The sequence below is a fragment of the Cydia amplana genome, chromosome 14 (genome assembly GCF_948474715.1).
Source record: "Cydia amplana chromosome 14, ilCydAmpl1.1, whole genome shotgun sequence".
NCBI classification, from domain to species: Eukaryota; Metazoa; Arthropoda; class Insecta; order Lepidoptera; family Tortricidae; genus Cydia; species Cydia amplana.
The window spans coordinates 15,168,569-15,184,633 of NC_086082.1; the positions used below are offsets into that span (position 1 = coordinate 15,168,569).

General features: G+C 39.7%; 1 protein-coding gene across 1 annotated transcript in view; it reads right to left on the reverse strand.

Annotated features, from left to right (window-relative positions):
* The window catches only part of LOC134654172 (S-adenosylmethionine decarboxylase proenzyme), a 36,845-nt gene continuing 20,780 nt past the window's right edge, over positions 1 to 16,065 (reverse strand). Inside the window, exons 3-8 of the mRNA XM_063509618.1 lie at positions 8,088 to 8,289; positions 4,952 to 5,048; positions 3,587 to 3,750; positions 2,692 to 2,784; positions 1,809 to 1,964; positions 1 to 167 (exon numbers count right to left, since the gene is read on the reverse strand). Of these exons, the coding sequence (XP_063365688.1) occupies positions 33 to 167; positions 1,809 to 1,964; positions 2,692 to 2,784; positions 3,587 to 3,750; positions 4,952 to 5,048; positions 8,088 to 8,289 (847 nt within the window). The 3' untranslated portion in view covers positions 1 to 32. The remainder of the gene's footprint in view (positions 168 to 1,808; positions 1,965 to 2,691; positions 2,785 to 3,586; positions 3,751 to 4,951; positions 5,049 to 8,087; positions 8,290 to 16,065) is intronic.

Consider the following 16,065-nt stretch of genomic DNA (forward strand, 5'->3'; position numbering starts at 1 on the left):
GTGTGTAGCTCGCGCGCCGACAGCGCCAAGCCTCAGCTCGGGAACTTGGCGAACAGCGCGTAGTGCAGCTCGTAGTTGGCGAAGCGGCAGTAGTGCGCGTCCGTGGCGCTGTACTCGCGCAGCGACGAGTACCGCTTCAGCGAGCGCGGCTCTGTGCACGTCGGCTCCTGTTGGTACAAAACAATATAGCTATTAATACGGTATTCGACATTTTTTTATGAATGGTATCAGTCGTCAGGTTTGTGTTGATGACACTGACAATCCAACCTCTAGACTGAGCTTAGGCCAATTCTTTCATGAAACCGATGCTGCCAAAAATACGGGGGTGCGGGGAGACGAGGTGAGCGAATCCCGTGCCGTGATTGGTGCGTTCAAAGAGACGGACCAATCACGGCACGGGATTTACTCGAAGATGGAGTAACGCTACCGTATGTGTGGCAGAAGGGGTAGCGCGACTATGCTATGTCTAGAGGTTGGATTGTCTGTGGTTGATGATCAAATGTCTATATGGGACCCATTGTCTTAAAGCAATACAAAAGTCACAAATGATGGTCAAAGTCTGACCCGCACTTTACTGATGAAACGCTTGTAACAATATCGCACTACATCGCGACGTCACCATGTAACGTTAGAAGCCGTTTCGATGTAAGTATGGAAAAGAAGGAAATTGTGAAATATTGCGTTTATGTATATTGTTGCTATACAATTTTTTTTTTAATTAAACGTAAGAAATCGAATGGTACCATTATTTTTTTCCTACTTGGAAGTAATTTTTTTTTTTTTAAACTTTAAGGTCTTATATTTTTTTATTATTCCCACATATTTTTTAAGTTTCCAATGTATTGTGATAAATTGCTCATTTTCTATTTATTTAACTAGATTTACTTATATAATTGAACATGTGTCAGGAAGCGCTGGTGGCCTAGCGGTAAGAGCGTGCGACTTGCAATCCGGAGGTCGCGAGTTCGAACCCCGGCTCGTACCAATGAGTTTTTCGGAACTTATGTACGAAAATATCATTTGATATTTACCAGTCGCTTTTCGGTGAAGGAGAACATCGTGAGGAAACCGTACTAATCCCAATACGGGCCTAGTTTACCCTCTGGGTTGGAAGGTCAGATGGCAGTCGCTTTCGTAAAAACTAGTGCCCACGCCAATTACTGGGATTAGTTGCCAAGCGGACCCCAGGCTCCCGTGAGCCGTGGCAAAATGCCGGGACGCGAGGAAGATGATGATGAATTGAACATGTTTATTTATTTATTTATTTACATAAGGAGATCCAACAGCTAACTAAATGACAATGGAATCTTAAATAGATATATAGAGCCAATTACAGGAACTCACAAATAGATATGTAATAAAAACATATACTTAAGTAACACGCATCACATACACACACACACACACACATTGCAAACATGAAAGAGATAAGACTCAATCCAAAACTAAACAGAACTAACAACATTCACTTACATAAACCAAACCTACTACCGGTGACAGGACACCAATATTGTAAAAACTACGAACAAAATAAGGATTGGATACTACATATACAAAGCACTCGCTTACAAGATAAATACAAAATGCCTAATTGAAACACATTTCCGTCAATTTGCGCCTCACGGAGGGAATGTCGCAATTAAATATATCAATATCAAGCTTTTTCGTTAGATTATTCAAATTACGGCTCGCACGGTTCAGAAAACTATTACGTCTGTAGTTGGACGATGTTCGCTTTAATGAGATAGGAGGAAAGTGTCTTTTTGTGTGTCAACAACCCTATTGTATGAGCAGTTGAGTTGACTGACCGGAGTGGCGAACACGGTGAGCACGAACCGCTGCGGGCGGAAGGCGTGCAGCACGCGCGCGATGACGTCATCGTAGCTGGCCACGGGACAGTTGGACTCGAACGACACGTACGAGCACGACCGCTCCGGGGTGATGTGGATCGTCATGTAGCAGCCCTGGAACAATCAACATTTACCATGTTTATTTATATATTTCCTAAGACACGAACATTACATACACAAAGCAGGTAAAGTTACATAAGTACAGTATTAATACAATATTTAATAATGTTTACGCACCAATAACAGGTGTGCAACAACATTCAAGCAGTTCGAGGCTTTTACACTACTACTCGTAACTATAACTATACATTAATAGATTACGTAATTAAAACATGCAATAAAAACAATAACTAGGTACTATAATACTGTTAACACGGATCTACCCATATATGCCCCACTTCAAGTATGCAGTCTCGCGCGACATCGGAGATCATACTAGGGGTCTGATACGTACGAAGATTACTTTTTTCAAGACTGGCTACAACATAAGACCATTGTTTCGACAAACAGGGCCGGATCTAGGGTAGAGCGAGTGGAGCGGCCGCTGTAGGCGCCGGATCGGGGGGGGGAATACGCTTGAAAACTTCAACGAAGGGCGCCAAAACCCGATTTCGCTCTACCCTCATCAAGGGCTCGAAATACCCACAATATTAAACACAGGTCAAAAGTGAATGTGTAAAAGTCAGCCTGCCTTGTCAGTAATTAAAAACTACCAAATTTGATCTACAAAAATTGCAAATTTTCTACAAAAATGTCAGTAGAAAACTGTTGCCATATTGTTAGAGGAGAGTTGAAGGGTATTTTGCACTAAACAGTGAAAATATAGCAAATGAATACTTACATCTTTATCAAGCCCGTTCATGGAGTACCCGCAGGGATCGAAGAGGAAGTCGTCGATCACCATGCCTGGAATGATTTTGTCTATCCCCGACACCTGTAAAAGAAATAGGTTATTTGCATCTACAATTTGGTCTTGGATATGTATATGCATAAGTACGATGAGACAGAGACTTTACTACATTGAACTTGACTGAAATATCACACAAACAGACAAGCACACACGCACGCACGCACATCATCATTTCATATCAACAGATGTTATAGTTTGTAGCTTTCTAGTAGACCCCGAAGGCTTATCCTATTGTCTATTGTTCAGTAAAACCGCACGTGCTACTTACCTGCAAAAAAGGGTCCTAATTATTCTATTTGGCACCTGAGCGCGGGCTAGTCCAACGCTCAAAAAACCAGTGTAGGTGCGCTCTCCGATAACGCGCCTTTGTTACGCATCTCGATGACACATTTTAGACTGGTTCTGTAGCGTTCGACTCGCCGGCACTCAGTAACCAAGTACCGATTTTTTATGCAGGTGGTTGTGGCACGAGCGGTTTTTCTTAACAATAGACAATAGGATTAGCCTTCGGGGTCTATTAGAAAGCTACAAACTATACACAGTACACACTACACTATACAGTAGTCTAATATTACACTACTATAGTTCGTTTTTTTAGCATTAGAAAGAAGGTTCTTGACTTGTCTTTTAATTGAAAAACGCTCTTTAAAAATCAGTAACTTATACTTATGAAAGCAGAAGAATAGAAATGATCGTATTAGATTCATAATTGTTACATATTTGCCGTGACTTATTTTTAACACATATTTTTCAATTAAAAGACACATCAAGATTGTTTACCTTTTTTCTAATGCTAAAAAAAACGAACTATAGGTAGGTATGCTACCTTGGTGGCTTGCTTGGCGTCCGCGGATGCCGCTCGTGTGAAAATGTCCATGACTTCTGGGTCGAGGTCCGACATGAGTATCTCGAGGGTCTGGTCCGGCTCGGGCAGCGCGCCCGCCGCCTCGCGGCTGTTCCGCTCCTCTTTCTCCAGAGCGTCTACTGTGCCTGGGGGAACATTCATAAATAAATAAATATTAATGGACATTTTTACACAAATTGACTAAGCCCCACGGTAAGCTCAAGAAGGCTTGTGATGTGGATACTCAGGCAACGATAGATATAATATACAAATACTTAAATACATAGAAAACAACCATGACTCAGGAACAAATATCTGTGCTCATCACACAAATAAATGCCCTTACTGGGATTCGAACCCAGGACCGCGGCTTCACAGGCAGAGTCACTACCCACTAGGCCAGACCGGTCGTCATAGTTATTAAGATATATTAGATAAAGATAAAGATATTTTATTGAGTTAATAAAGGTGCTTAAACTACTTACATAACTTGCATTGTTTTATGGTACAAAACCAACAGGCAAGTGTCATCTGACTAGTGTGAACTGTATCACGGTGGGTCAGGATTCACCGTCCTTACATTTTGTTTACAACTCGTAGGTACCAATCGCTTTATTTTATGCTTAACAATTATAATTATATTTGTATAGATGAGTAATATTTAACATGACGACAAGGTAAACAAAAGATGAATATTGAGCAATTTCTTAACATCTGGACTGCGGCCGTTGCCGCCTGCGAATAGGGCTTAAGAAGATTATTTCTCGTCTTAAGACTTCTTTTAACACATTCAATGCCGAAAACCCGACTATCGGGTATTTTATGATTTCGTTCCCAGGCCGGACGACTCGATAGTCGGGATCGTGGTACCACAGCTTTATTTAAAAAAAAATGGTGGCCTGGCGCGGATGTCTTGTTTGGCTGGGTGGCAATGAATGTTACTGAGATGAACTATAAGCTATTAGCTTGTAATGAGAGTGCATTAGACACACTGTACCTAAGTGTTATGTTCTTAATCCTTATAGTCAACAGCATTAGACAATTCAGATAGACCCGAGTTTCCGTTAAATCGCTGACACATGCAAGAAAATATCGTCACTAGACATGCAGGCAACGGTTTATTGGACCTCTTCTTTAAAATGGGGGTGGCAACATATTTACATACTTTTATAACTAACACGGGACTTAATCACGTAAAACTTATGTTTATATATGGCCTGACGTTTCGAACGTGACGTTACGTTCGTGGTCACAGGCAGGCAGAGGAGTATGAGTGAAAACCGTGTTAGTTTAGATCAAGATATTTACATGTTTGAACCTTGTATATAATAATTATGTAGAAGTTACCTTCAAGCGGCAGCAGTGTGTAGAGGTACCAGCAGTCCTTCTCTGGACCCATGATGTAAGCGCGCCCGTCGCCGAAGAACGAATCCAGCAGTTCCACCTGCGACACAAACAATATAACAATACAATACAAATACTCTTTATTGTACACCTCATTACAGAAAACAATACGGATAATACAGGAAGAAGAGGTTAAACAACAGGCGGTCTAACACATATAACATTTAAAGTCTATTTTTTTATTCCGTAGACTGAAATGACAGTTAATAGTATGAAATGACATTTCATGTTCATAGAATTAACTGTCATTTCAGTCTACGGAATAAAAAAATAGACTTTAGTATTAACTCATTCTGATGTACATTTGATCGAGGTAAATCTATGAGCTAATTGCTGCCTTCTGGTGTCATGAACGTGGCCCTAAACATACATCGCGTGTTCCTCGAACTGTAGCTACTACTGTAAATTGTAATCAGAGGGCCTACCGGAAACACCGAAGTTCGCAAATGTCGGGCATCTTTCTTTGTCACTTTAATTACGCGTTCATTGGAGTAAAAGATGGCCGCATTTTGCGAACTTCGGTGTTTGTGGTAGGCCCACTGATTACGATTTACAGTACTGGCTACAGTTAGAGGAACACGCGATGTATGTTTACGGCCACGTTCAGGACACCAGAGGGCAGCAAGGAGCTCATAGATTTATCTCTATCAAATCTATGATCTTCAAGACTCGGAGACACGCCCGTCATTTTGAAAACATGAGACGTTCAGAGACTTCCTTATACCAATGTCAACGATTACAATACAATATGCCCCAAAGACGTCCGTAGACTGTAAACGAACATTTTCGACTCATAAACCTCCTTTGACTCCTTTGTTGGTCTTAAATAAATTGAATTTAATTTAATTGTAAATTTTTTATAAATGGGTCCCATATGGTTATGTTTTCTAAATGTCGGGCGTGTCTCCGAGCCTTGAAGATCGTCCGCTCATCGCCCCGCTGCCCGCTGCCGTTTAAATCACGGCCTAACGTCTAAAGCATAATCATTCAGAGCCACCCCCTAGCGCCCAAATAGCGTCTCCCGAGCGTCGGCGTTTAGCCAACTCTATGTGTAAGGCCTGAGTGGACGCTCGAGTTGGGCGTGCAGCGGGGCGGGGCGTGCGGCGTGCATGTTAAACAAATGCAAGCGTATAGTAGCGGCCTTAGTGCACGCTGCTCACATCACTTGTGAGCCCGACGCCACGCTGCACGTCCCGCCAAACGCTCCGCTTCGAGCGTCCACTCAGGGCTTACACTATGGCTGTTGCTCGACGCAACGTTGACGCAACTGCGCTGTGACGCCATCTTCCATAGCGCTGATTAGACGCCGACGCTAAAAAGACGCTAGTGTGTATAAGTATTAGTTTTATGTATAGCTCCGCGAATAAATAGAATAACAGCAATAAATAATTGCAAGAGAGCAAAGTTATTTTTCCGAGAAGCGATCAGAGACGGCATGTCACTTGAGACAGAAGTATTCATACAGTTAACGTTGCAAAAGTAACGTCGCGTCCGGTGTGGAAAATGACAACTTCGTTTCCGTTATGCAGTTGTTGGACAGTCGCCATCAGATATATCGGAGCGGCCAAGGTGTTCATAAATATCTGAACACGCCTCTATTGTCAGGCGTTAGAGTGCTTGTTTAGATATTGTGAATACCTTGGCCGCTCTGATATATCTGATGGCGACTGTACTTGATCAACGAATTAACTTTAAACGTCTCATAGAACAAGGAAGGCTATCTATGATCTTAATGATGATTTTATTAAGGGTTATGAGTTCAGTTCGACAGAAGAATGTCACGTAAATTGATAAATTAATACCTATATTCAGCTTAATTTGATCTTAGATTGAATGGATCTAAAATCGAAGTTGAAACGGAAATAAACATATTTTAATTGGAAACCAGAACTGAAAATATTTTCTTATGGGAAAATTACCTACGGAAAATAATATTATTCCTTCAAATTACTCATATAATCACTAACATAGGCACAATGTGACGCAATTTCCAGTAAAGTACCTAATCAAGCGCGATATAATTTGCAAATAAAAACGTCTGGTAACACGTTATCTGGGTTCAGGACCTATTTGCCGTTCACTGAATTATCTGTTCTCCGAAGTGATCAGGCAGACGATGTGTGATGTAGTTGGAATTATTTTACAATGTAGTGAGTAATGTGCGTTTACACTTGAGGTTCGATAACCATAACAACCGCAATGAAAGGTCGAAAGATTGATATTTAGTTATGTGAGTACAATGAAAGCAATGTTCCGGTGAATCGTCAACTGTAAATAACAGAGGCCATGCCAAGGTAATATTAATCAAAATAGTATTTGAATTTTTCGTTTTCGGTAAATATTTCCTGGCTAGCGAATTCGGTACGTGCATAGTCATATTGAAATTCAATTTTCATCTGAGGGAATTATTTATAATACACGCCTTGGCGCGGCGCTGCACCGTTGCATGGGATTGCTAACATGACACGGCGGTGCCATGAATCCCCACGTTACGGCGTGGCATCGCACCGTTTCGAGTGGCCAAGACCTTACCAGAGGGCCACGGAACGTACGTTTCAAGCGTACGCGCCCGACACTGACGCTCACCGTCATACACTTCGTTCAGCGTCGAGTGTATACCAGGGATGTTGCGAATATCCGCATCCGCATCCGCAACCGCGGAACTTCCGCATTATTTTCAACATCCGCAACCGCATCCGCATAAAATCGATGCGGATTTAATGCGGATGCGGATGTGGAACAGGTCGGTACAGGAACGTCTTAGCATCGGCGTAAGTGCTAGACTGCTAGGTAATTTAGTCATTAACCAAAAAAACCTATTAGAAATGAGCAGTCAAGCGTGAGTGGGACTTAATGTACGGAACCCTTGGAACGCGAGTCCGACTCGCACTTGGCCGGTTTTTTGGAAATAAAAATTACTAAAATGTAATATTTGACGTTTTTTATGGTACTATCTTGACATCCGCATCCGCGGATGTGAGACTTTAAAAATCCGCATCCGCATTCGCGGATGTCAAAAAATCGGCATCCGCAACATCCCTGGTGTATACGCTCGGAGCGTTTCATGACATGTACTCACCTCGCTGTCGAAGTTGTCGTGCGGGCGCAGCTGCGCTCTCGGGCGCGCGAACTCGCGGCGCGAGTAGAACACGTTGTCGACGCGCGCGTGCCCGGCCACGTCGCGCGCGAGCGCCAGCACGGCGCGCAGGCAGCGCAGCGGCGTCGTCGTGCCGCACGTCTTCAGGATCCAGCGGCGGCGGGACACGAACATGCTGCTCTCGCTGTTGGCAACCACATATCTTTGATTAATAATTATTATAGTTGCTGCTGAGCGAACAGACTGTCTTTTACTTTCTTACATAGCTTCTCCGAAATGTTGATACTAAATAAAAACAAGTTTTACCTATATAGTTTTTTGATGACCGGTCTGGCCTAGTGGGTAGTGACCCTGCCTGCTCAGCCGATGGCCCTGGGTTCGAATCCCGGTAAGGGCATTTATTTGTGTGATAAACACTAATGTTTGTTCCGGAGTCATGGATGTTTTCTATGTATATAAGTATGTATTTATCTATATAAGTATGTATATCGTCGCCTAGCACCCATAGTACAAGCTTTGCTTAGTTTGGGGCTAGGTTGATCTGTGTAAGATGTCCCCCAATATTTATTTATTTTTTATTTTATTTATTAATGTTTTAAGAGTATGGACGTGTCACCTAATTCGAGGGAAAAGATAAGAAATGGCGCCTAGTTTTAAGAGTTAGCTAATAGCAAGACGGTTTAGTTGATGTATATTTAATTATAAACGACTTAAGTTAAAAATTCATTTAGAATAACACTTTTCTGTTAAGCGTCAACGCCATTAGCTTAGCCGCTTTACTCTATCCATAGGTTCTAAGACCGTACGTACACGCGTAATACGTAAAATAGATAAGTACTTAAATCAACGTCTGTACAGAAGTACATTCCAGAACTAAACTCACGATAGCAAAAATCACAAGACCAAAGGTTATTACGTATGGCTTATCGTAGTAATTATTATACAACACGAGTTCAATGAGAAAAAACTAACGAATTGAGATAACGACATCCGCAATAGGACAAAGGAATCATTGACTAAATTTAAGATAGTTACTAGAGTGGTTACATTGTAAAGCTGTTATTAATGGTCAATGATCAAATTATGTCTAGGTAAATAACCTATTTATGTTGATCATCTACAACACTGTCTATACAACTATCTCTTCGTACCATTGTGGTACATCTCTAATATCTCTATCTACTTTGGATTACAATGTACAGACTGATTTAATAATAAAGATAACGTAGTGTGGTAGGTGATAAGGCATATTATCGCAATTAGGATGAATAGGATGTCGTGTTTGCTCTGACATTGTGTTCAAATTCCAATTAATTGTAACATTGTGGATTATAGAGAAATTATTGTTTATGGCGGAAGTGAAGTTACCTACTTGTTAGTTTTACTGCAAATTGCTTATTTATATTACAAAGTATTACTGTGTTGGCGATAAACGATTCAATATACAGTTATGTCGTAAGTAAAGGCCGCTTTATAGGCTAAATTTAGCTTGCTGAATAAAAAAGCCAGAATGCCTATAGATCCTAATTATTGTAGTTATCAGAGAGTATATAAGACTCTCTAATTTGAATATGCTAAATTAGCCTTAAGGTTATTTATTTATCCGCTTATTTAAGCCGCTAGGGATCTCATATTATTGTCACTATAACGTAAATGAAGTGAATACAAATTCCTTGACCGTACGAATAAAAAACCATGATTTCGTTTTGGCAAACAAACGCATAAACCACCTCATATGCTATATTCCTACATTAATAGCGGCAGTGGCGCCTAATAAGAGGAGATATTTATAGTGCGCTATGATACTAATAGAAACAAACAACATCCAAGCCCTACTAATTAATTCATAACCCTACACATGCCCGCACGGCGTAGTACCGGCACGAGGAGATCGACACATGTCGGCCATGTCGCTGATACCGCGCATGCGTCAATCTGCTGTTTATCTATGCAGAAAACGATGTTAGTTTGTCAAAGGACTGTCACATTTCAAATAGAGAGAATCATACTATCTTCTATCACCCAAAAAAAAGAATGAGTACTTATAGTTTTCCTGGTTCTTACTGACTGACAAATTGGTTTGACCAACTATATTTGTAACTCTGTTGTAGTATTTTGCCCATATACATGTTACAACTATGTGAGAGGCTAAAGTATAGCAACAAGCAAAATTAAAAGAACTGAAAAAACATATTGTGAAAATAAATCATACTTATGCTTTTGAGTTACAGCCCTAAAGATGACAAATACAATCCTATACCAATAACTCCTCATATAATAAAGGATGGAACTCTGAATTTTGCATGGTACGAGACTTCCTCGACTATTTAGTTAAAATAATAAAATATATAGTACTCTTACCTAATAGAGCTAAAATCAGGTGAACTTTTCGGCTTCGGTTGGTGGAATGAACTGCACTATATCTACGTATGAACTGCGCTACAAGTAGGTAGATAGGTATGTTACACGTCTTGCAAAATGTATAATATTGTATAATATGTTACTATTTCTCATGATTTAACGATATAAATATTATAAATGTATTTTCTGATGTTGACATTGTAATATTTTAAGAATATTATCAATAAATGAGTATGAGCTAGTGTATGAGTAGGTAATCCTATGTAGCTTTACACGCGTTTATTATTACGCGCTGCAGGAGACCATCGAGTGCACCGACTTCTGGCCTGGCCGAAAGGCGTCGTGTTTCGGAGGTCCCGGGGCAAACTGCCGAAACCGACACAAGAGCAGCCGATGCAACGGAGCCACGCCGTTTTGTCGACTAAATAACTAGTGTTTAGTTTTAAGTTTATAAAATACATATGTATGTTAGTCTGTAAGGTATTTGTAATATGGGCCTTGTTGCCTGATTTAAATTTCTAAATAAATAAATAAATATTATGTGCACCCTACTCGTAAATGCTACTAAAGTTACATCGAACAGGTTATCCAAATCTAAAACATCGTATAAGCGTAATAATCGAAGTATATTGGTTACGTTTTACTATCGTACTGTTTACTTGTTACATAAGGGACAGTGAGTCATGTTGCAGTGGCGGTCAGGGTCGATCAGTGCGATGTCTTGATGCGGCTCGCGTTTCGTTGACTAGACCACATTTGATACAATTGTTGTTTCTTATGCTAATGTGTTATGTAATGCATTAATTTACATAAGTACCATCTAAGGGGTCCCTTTGTTTCCCATAAAATTTTAAATCATAATGTATTGTTTGTCATATTATCATTAGTCTGAAACAATGTCTGAAACCGTTATCTTTTCAGGATTTTGCTAAGGTTATCCTATAGATAGGTTAGGTTTGTTTTATGGCAATCCTGAAAAGTAGCGCGTTTCTGAACCAAATGTATTATGACTAACGAAAATGCGGGCAAACAATACATTATGACTTAAAACTATTTGGGAAACAATAGAGACCCACCATCTAAGGGTAACATTCCATTTCTGACCGCAGCTGCACTACTGGTACTGAACGCGTCGCTGTTACTGTCAATTTCCATAGTAAAATGAACAGTAGTTCAGCTGCGATTGGAAATGGACTGTCATCTTAATGGTGCTCTTACGCACAATAGTTTGACATGGATAACAAGGCAAACGGTTGTAAATGTTATTACGCTGTGATAAAATATCTGTAAAATACTTAGTAGGAAGTTATTCGTTTCTATCTAACCTGAGGAATGCCTGGAACATCTCAAACCTAAAGTTCTTTTATAATTCTCTAAAGTGAGACCATGTCCAGTTGTCCACAAACTTGTAAGTTTCACACTTAGTTTCTCACAATGTGATATATATGTTGATAGTTGATAAAGCTATGTTGAACTAGTATAGATGTATAACACGCTAATGTTAGCACAACACACATAGCCTACTTATCGCTCGGTGCAGACAAATAGAAATAGCTATATTTAGGCCCTATTGTAATCAGGCGTCTAAATAGTTTCTCACAGTGTTCGTGCGTCTGTGTACCTACTATATGTTGCTCCTAACTATACTGAATATCAATCATAAGAGACCATTGATTTATTTATTTACGTAAACTTTGCACAAAATAACTTAATGTACAAAAGGCACAAAGGAATTTAATGCCATGAGGCCATTATGAGACCATTCTGAAAAGTAAAGAAATATCTTCGATATATGGCAATATCTTATTGATAGTAGCTACATGCCTCACATAAGGAGTCTATGAGGATCTATAGCTATACTATGTGCGTTATTGACCCATATCTTAACGTCCCACGGTAGTATATCTTTCAATTTGTTGAGACATCTTAAACAACTAAACACAAATAAACTGAACAATCATCTAAACACGAACATTAGATTTATGTTCAAACTGCTATTGGTTCATGACCTCACGACAATTAAAGAAGCGAGCCAGATAAAAATCGTCGTTGTTTTCAGTTCATGGAAGTATGTAGTTTAAATAGGTAACCTAAATTCCTTAGCCACCATAGTGTACGTGTAGTACCTCCTATGTTAGCGCCCGTGGCCGTAGCTCGAGTAATGTAGGTAATTCATTTGACCCCGAAACTTCTAAGTAGTCGTCTAATATATTGGTTCGTCCATGTTATCATTCCCTGTTCCCGAAATTATATTTCAGTGTCAGTTCTATTTGTCTTTTTCTGGTAGTTTTTCTATAGTACTTGGCAACAAAATTGAATAGCATTAGAGGATCGTGGTGACTTCTCTTCTACATACTCTACTCAATATGTTTCGTGCTAAGAACTAGGAAAAAGATCCATATCTTAAACATACATTGATACAACCTTGTCCGTGTGTTTATTCCTGTGTTGTAAATAAATATTAGCTGTGACATGACACAACATAGCTTCAGCGGCTAATCGGACGTAAAGCCAATACTCTTGAGAAACGCGAGCGACCTTGCCATACCATGGTGTGAGTGACCAATAGTTTTTTTTCATTTATATGTTTCCTGTTTATTTTTAAATCGGTTTGGCGTACATTTGTACTATAAGTGAAATAGACCGCATTTGTCTGCCCGCTTGCGACAAAACTGCTAAAAGTTATAAAATGTGTTAAATACAAGTGTAATTAGAAAAATACAAACATCGTTTCTTACGGCCTCGCCTCGTCCTAATGTATTTATGAAGTGCTTACTTACTACGTGTGTTACTTAATTCATGGACTGAAAAATAATGTTTATAAAAGTAATAGGAGTACCCAGTTCCAATAGAGGTAGAGGTTAGACAATGAACATATGTGTATACCTTCGAAAGTTTTCATGATATATTATCCAGCGCCCTCGGTGTCGGTTTATCTAACCCACTTGTATCAACCCTCTGACGTCGTTGCCGGGCTCCCACACCTATATACTCATAACCGAAAAGGCCTCGAGGCCGTATTGTCTTATGTTTATGTCGCGTTACTTTCCTCTCGGATAAACAACTGAATCTTACTGGAAATCCTTGTGATATTTACGACAAGTGTTCAGAGACTTCCTGCTATATAAAATAGAGATAAAAATAATAAATGGTAAGCTTTGAATCACGTCCTAACTGCCGTATTCGAACTTCAAGATATTTACAAAAGACGACACGTAATACAAGATCCATTCTAGGTACGTTATAGTTTAGATTTCAACTAGTTCTCTTTTGCAGCGCAATTCGGGCAACCAATGTCACTTTTACGTTAGATAGAGTTAGATATCTATTAGATGTGAATTGGATCTCTAAGTCATATCTTGTGGAAATCGTTCAAGACTCAAGAGTATCTCCAGAATCGCGCAAATGTCAAATTTGACAGGTTAGATCTTAAACATATCGTTATCGTATCTTGGTGATGTCTAAAAAATATCTAATAGATGTCTCTTTCATAATCCGAATCGGGCTCTAAGTCTACCGACCACCAAATTTCAAATCCAGTCCCTCCCTATTTCTAAAATAATCCGTTCAAACGAAAGTTAAAAGCGAAGTAAGGCCACGAAGAGGTTTTCCTATACGAAAGTTTATACCAGCGGTTATTTAAGCATATATTTGTTTAGAAATAGTAAGAAGATAATAGATACAGCATCCTGCAATATCCACAGAAAGGGAAAGCTTCCGGAACGCGAGCATAACTCCTGTTGAGGTTATTTGTTATCAAACCCTCGTGGCTGCAGCGAACTGCGTCACAACTCTATTCACCAACACTCCTACTCGCTACACTACTCGTCTACTACAACTTGACTTTCGAACACCTAAGGCGAGTACTATACTAGAGTTACTGGTGTTCTTGGCGAATGGTAGAACTGTTGCGTGATGCGCGCAGGCCCCGATCGATAGCCAGCTTGGAGCGCCATTCAGTTGCGGGCAGGCGCATTCGTCAAACGGCCCTTCCAGAAACTATCGATCCTCTGCATATGCTATGATGCAAATGTGTACGGGATTTATGGCTACCTACTAAGGATCACTGTTTTTGAAGAGGTAGTTTCAATTCACTTCGCCTCGAGCATGTCAGACAGACGTGCAGACAACTTGAAGACAACTTTCGTTCTATTTGCGTGTCTTGGAGACAAGATAATACAAAAAAAATCATGAAATATCTTTAGAAGTATGGTGTGGCTGTGGATACTTAACAATTACAATATTAAATTAACCTACTTGGGTAATAGTGGGTGCACCGTCATTTTTACCATATACATATAAACATCATATTTTCATTAATTAATGATAACATTGCCATCCTTTTTCTTGCAAATATCACTCTATATGTATGTAATGTAATTAGTACGACAGCATTTTAAAAAGTCCAGCTTTCAAATTATAAAATGCTTTCTCCGAAGTGAAATGGCGCAGCAACTCCAGAATGATCTACAATTAGCCAGCACTGCCGGCCGAATGGAACAACAACAACAGGTTGGAAGCTGCAAGTTCGCACGTTTGGTGTTTCTGAGAAATTATTAACGGGATTCTTGTGTCTTGTTATTGCAGTTTCGGTGAGATGCAGAGGAATACCGAGAATTGATAGCATACCAGCGTTATCTGAGTTATCTCTGATGGCCGTGAAATGAAACAATAAACAAACGAATAATTAGATGCTATTACGCTTCTTAGCCTGAACAGAGGGCCTAACCAAAATGACAATCGTTGATAGTGATAGAAAACGATAATCAAAACTCCTATATGCTAAGGGTTATACCTACACATTAATTAGTTTTCAACTTTTAATAAATTGGCCTTGACATTTGAAACACGTCGATGACGTAACTATTCTAAGATTCTTATCATTATTTCCATTCGTTTATTTTCAGGACGACGTCTACAATACGAAGGTTAAACCAGTTTTTGGCCACATTTTTCTTCATAAATACCATGCAAGCAATTACATAGCTTGGTTCGACTGTAGAACATTTGAAATTTGGGATCTGGGCCACTCGTCTCAAACGCGTCTTAATACAAGCCTTCTTGAGTTTTATTTTCGTTTAAGGGTCAGCCATTTGGGCAATTTAGGTCAAGTTCGGAGGGGAGCAGTGTATCTACTACTACGTTATTAACTTATTATGACTATAAGGATTTTTCTGTAATGCTAATGTCAAGTTATCCTAGGTATTAATGAATTAACTATTACGAAGTGAAAATATAAATAACTTTTTTTATGATATAGGAGGCAAACGAGCAAACTAATCACCTGATATATACTGTCGCCCTGCAACACCAGAGTGGTTGGTAGCATTTATTATGGGACGCCCTTTTCTTGACGATTTGAAAGCCGTAACGTTCCGAAAATTCCGCAGACATACTTTCATTACCATCACACTGAGCATTTACTTATAGGAACAACATCGAAATGAAGAATAACGTGGCTTTTTGTTTTGCAATTTCTAGGATGATTTAAACGGAACAGTGACTTCTTTAATACTCGTAAGGGAATTAATTAAGCGCGTGCTCACAAGTCAAAATGATACCTTTCTGCGTCAATGATTATTGATTGTCACCGGCATGG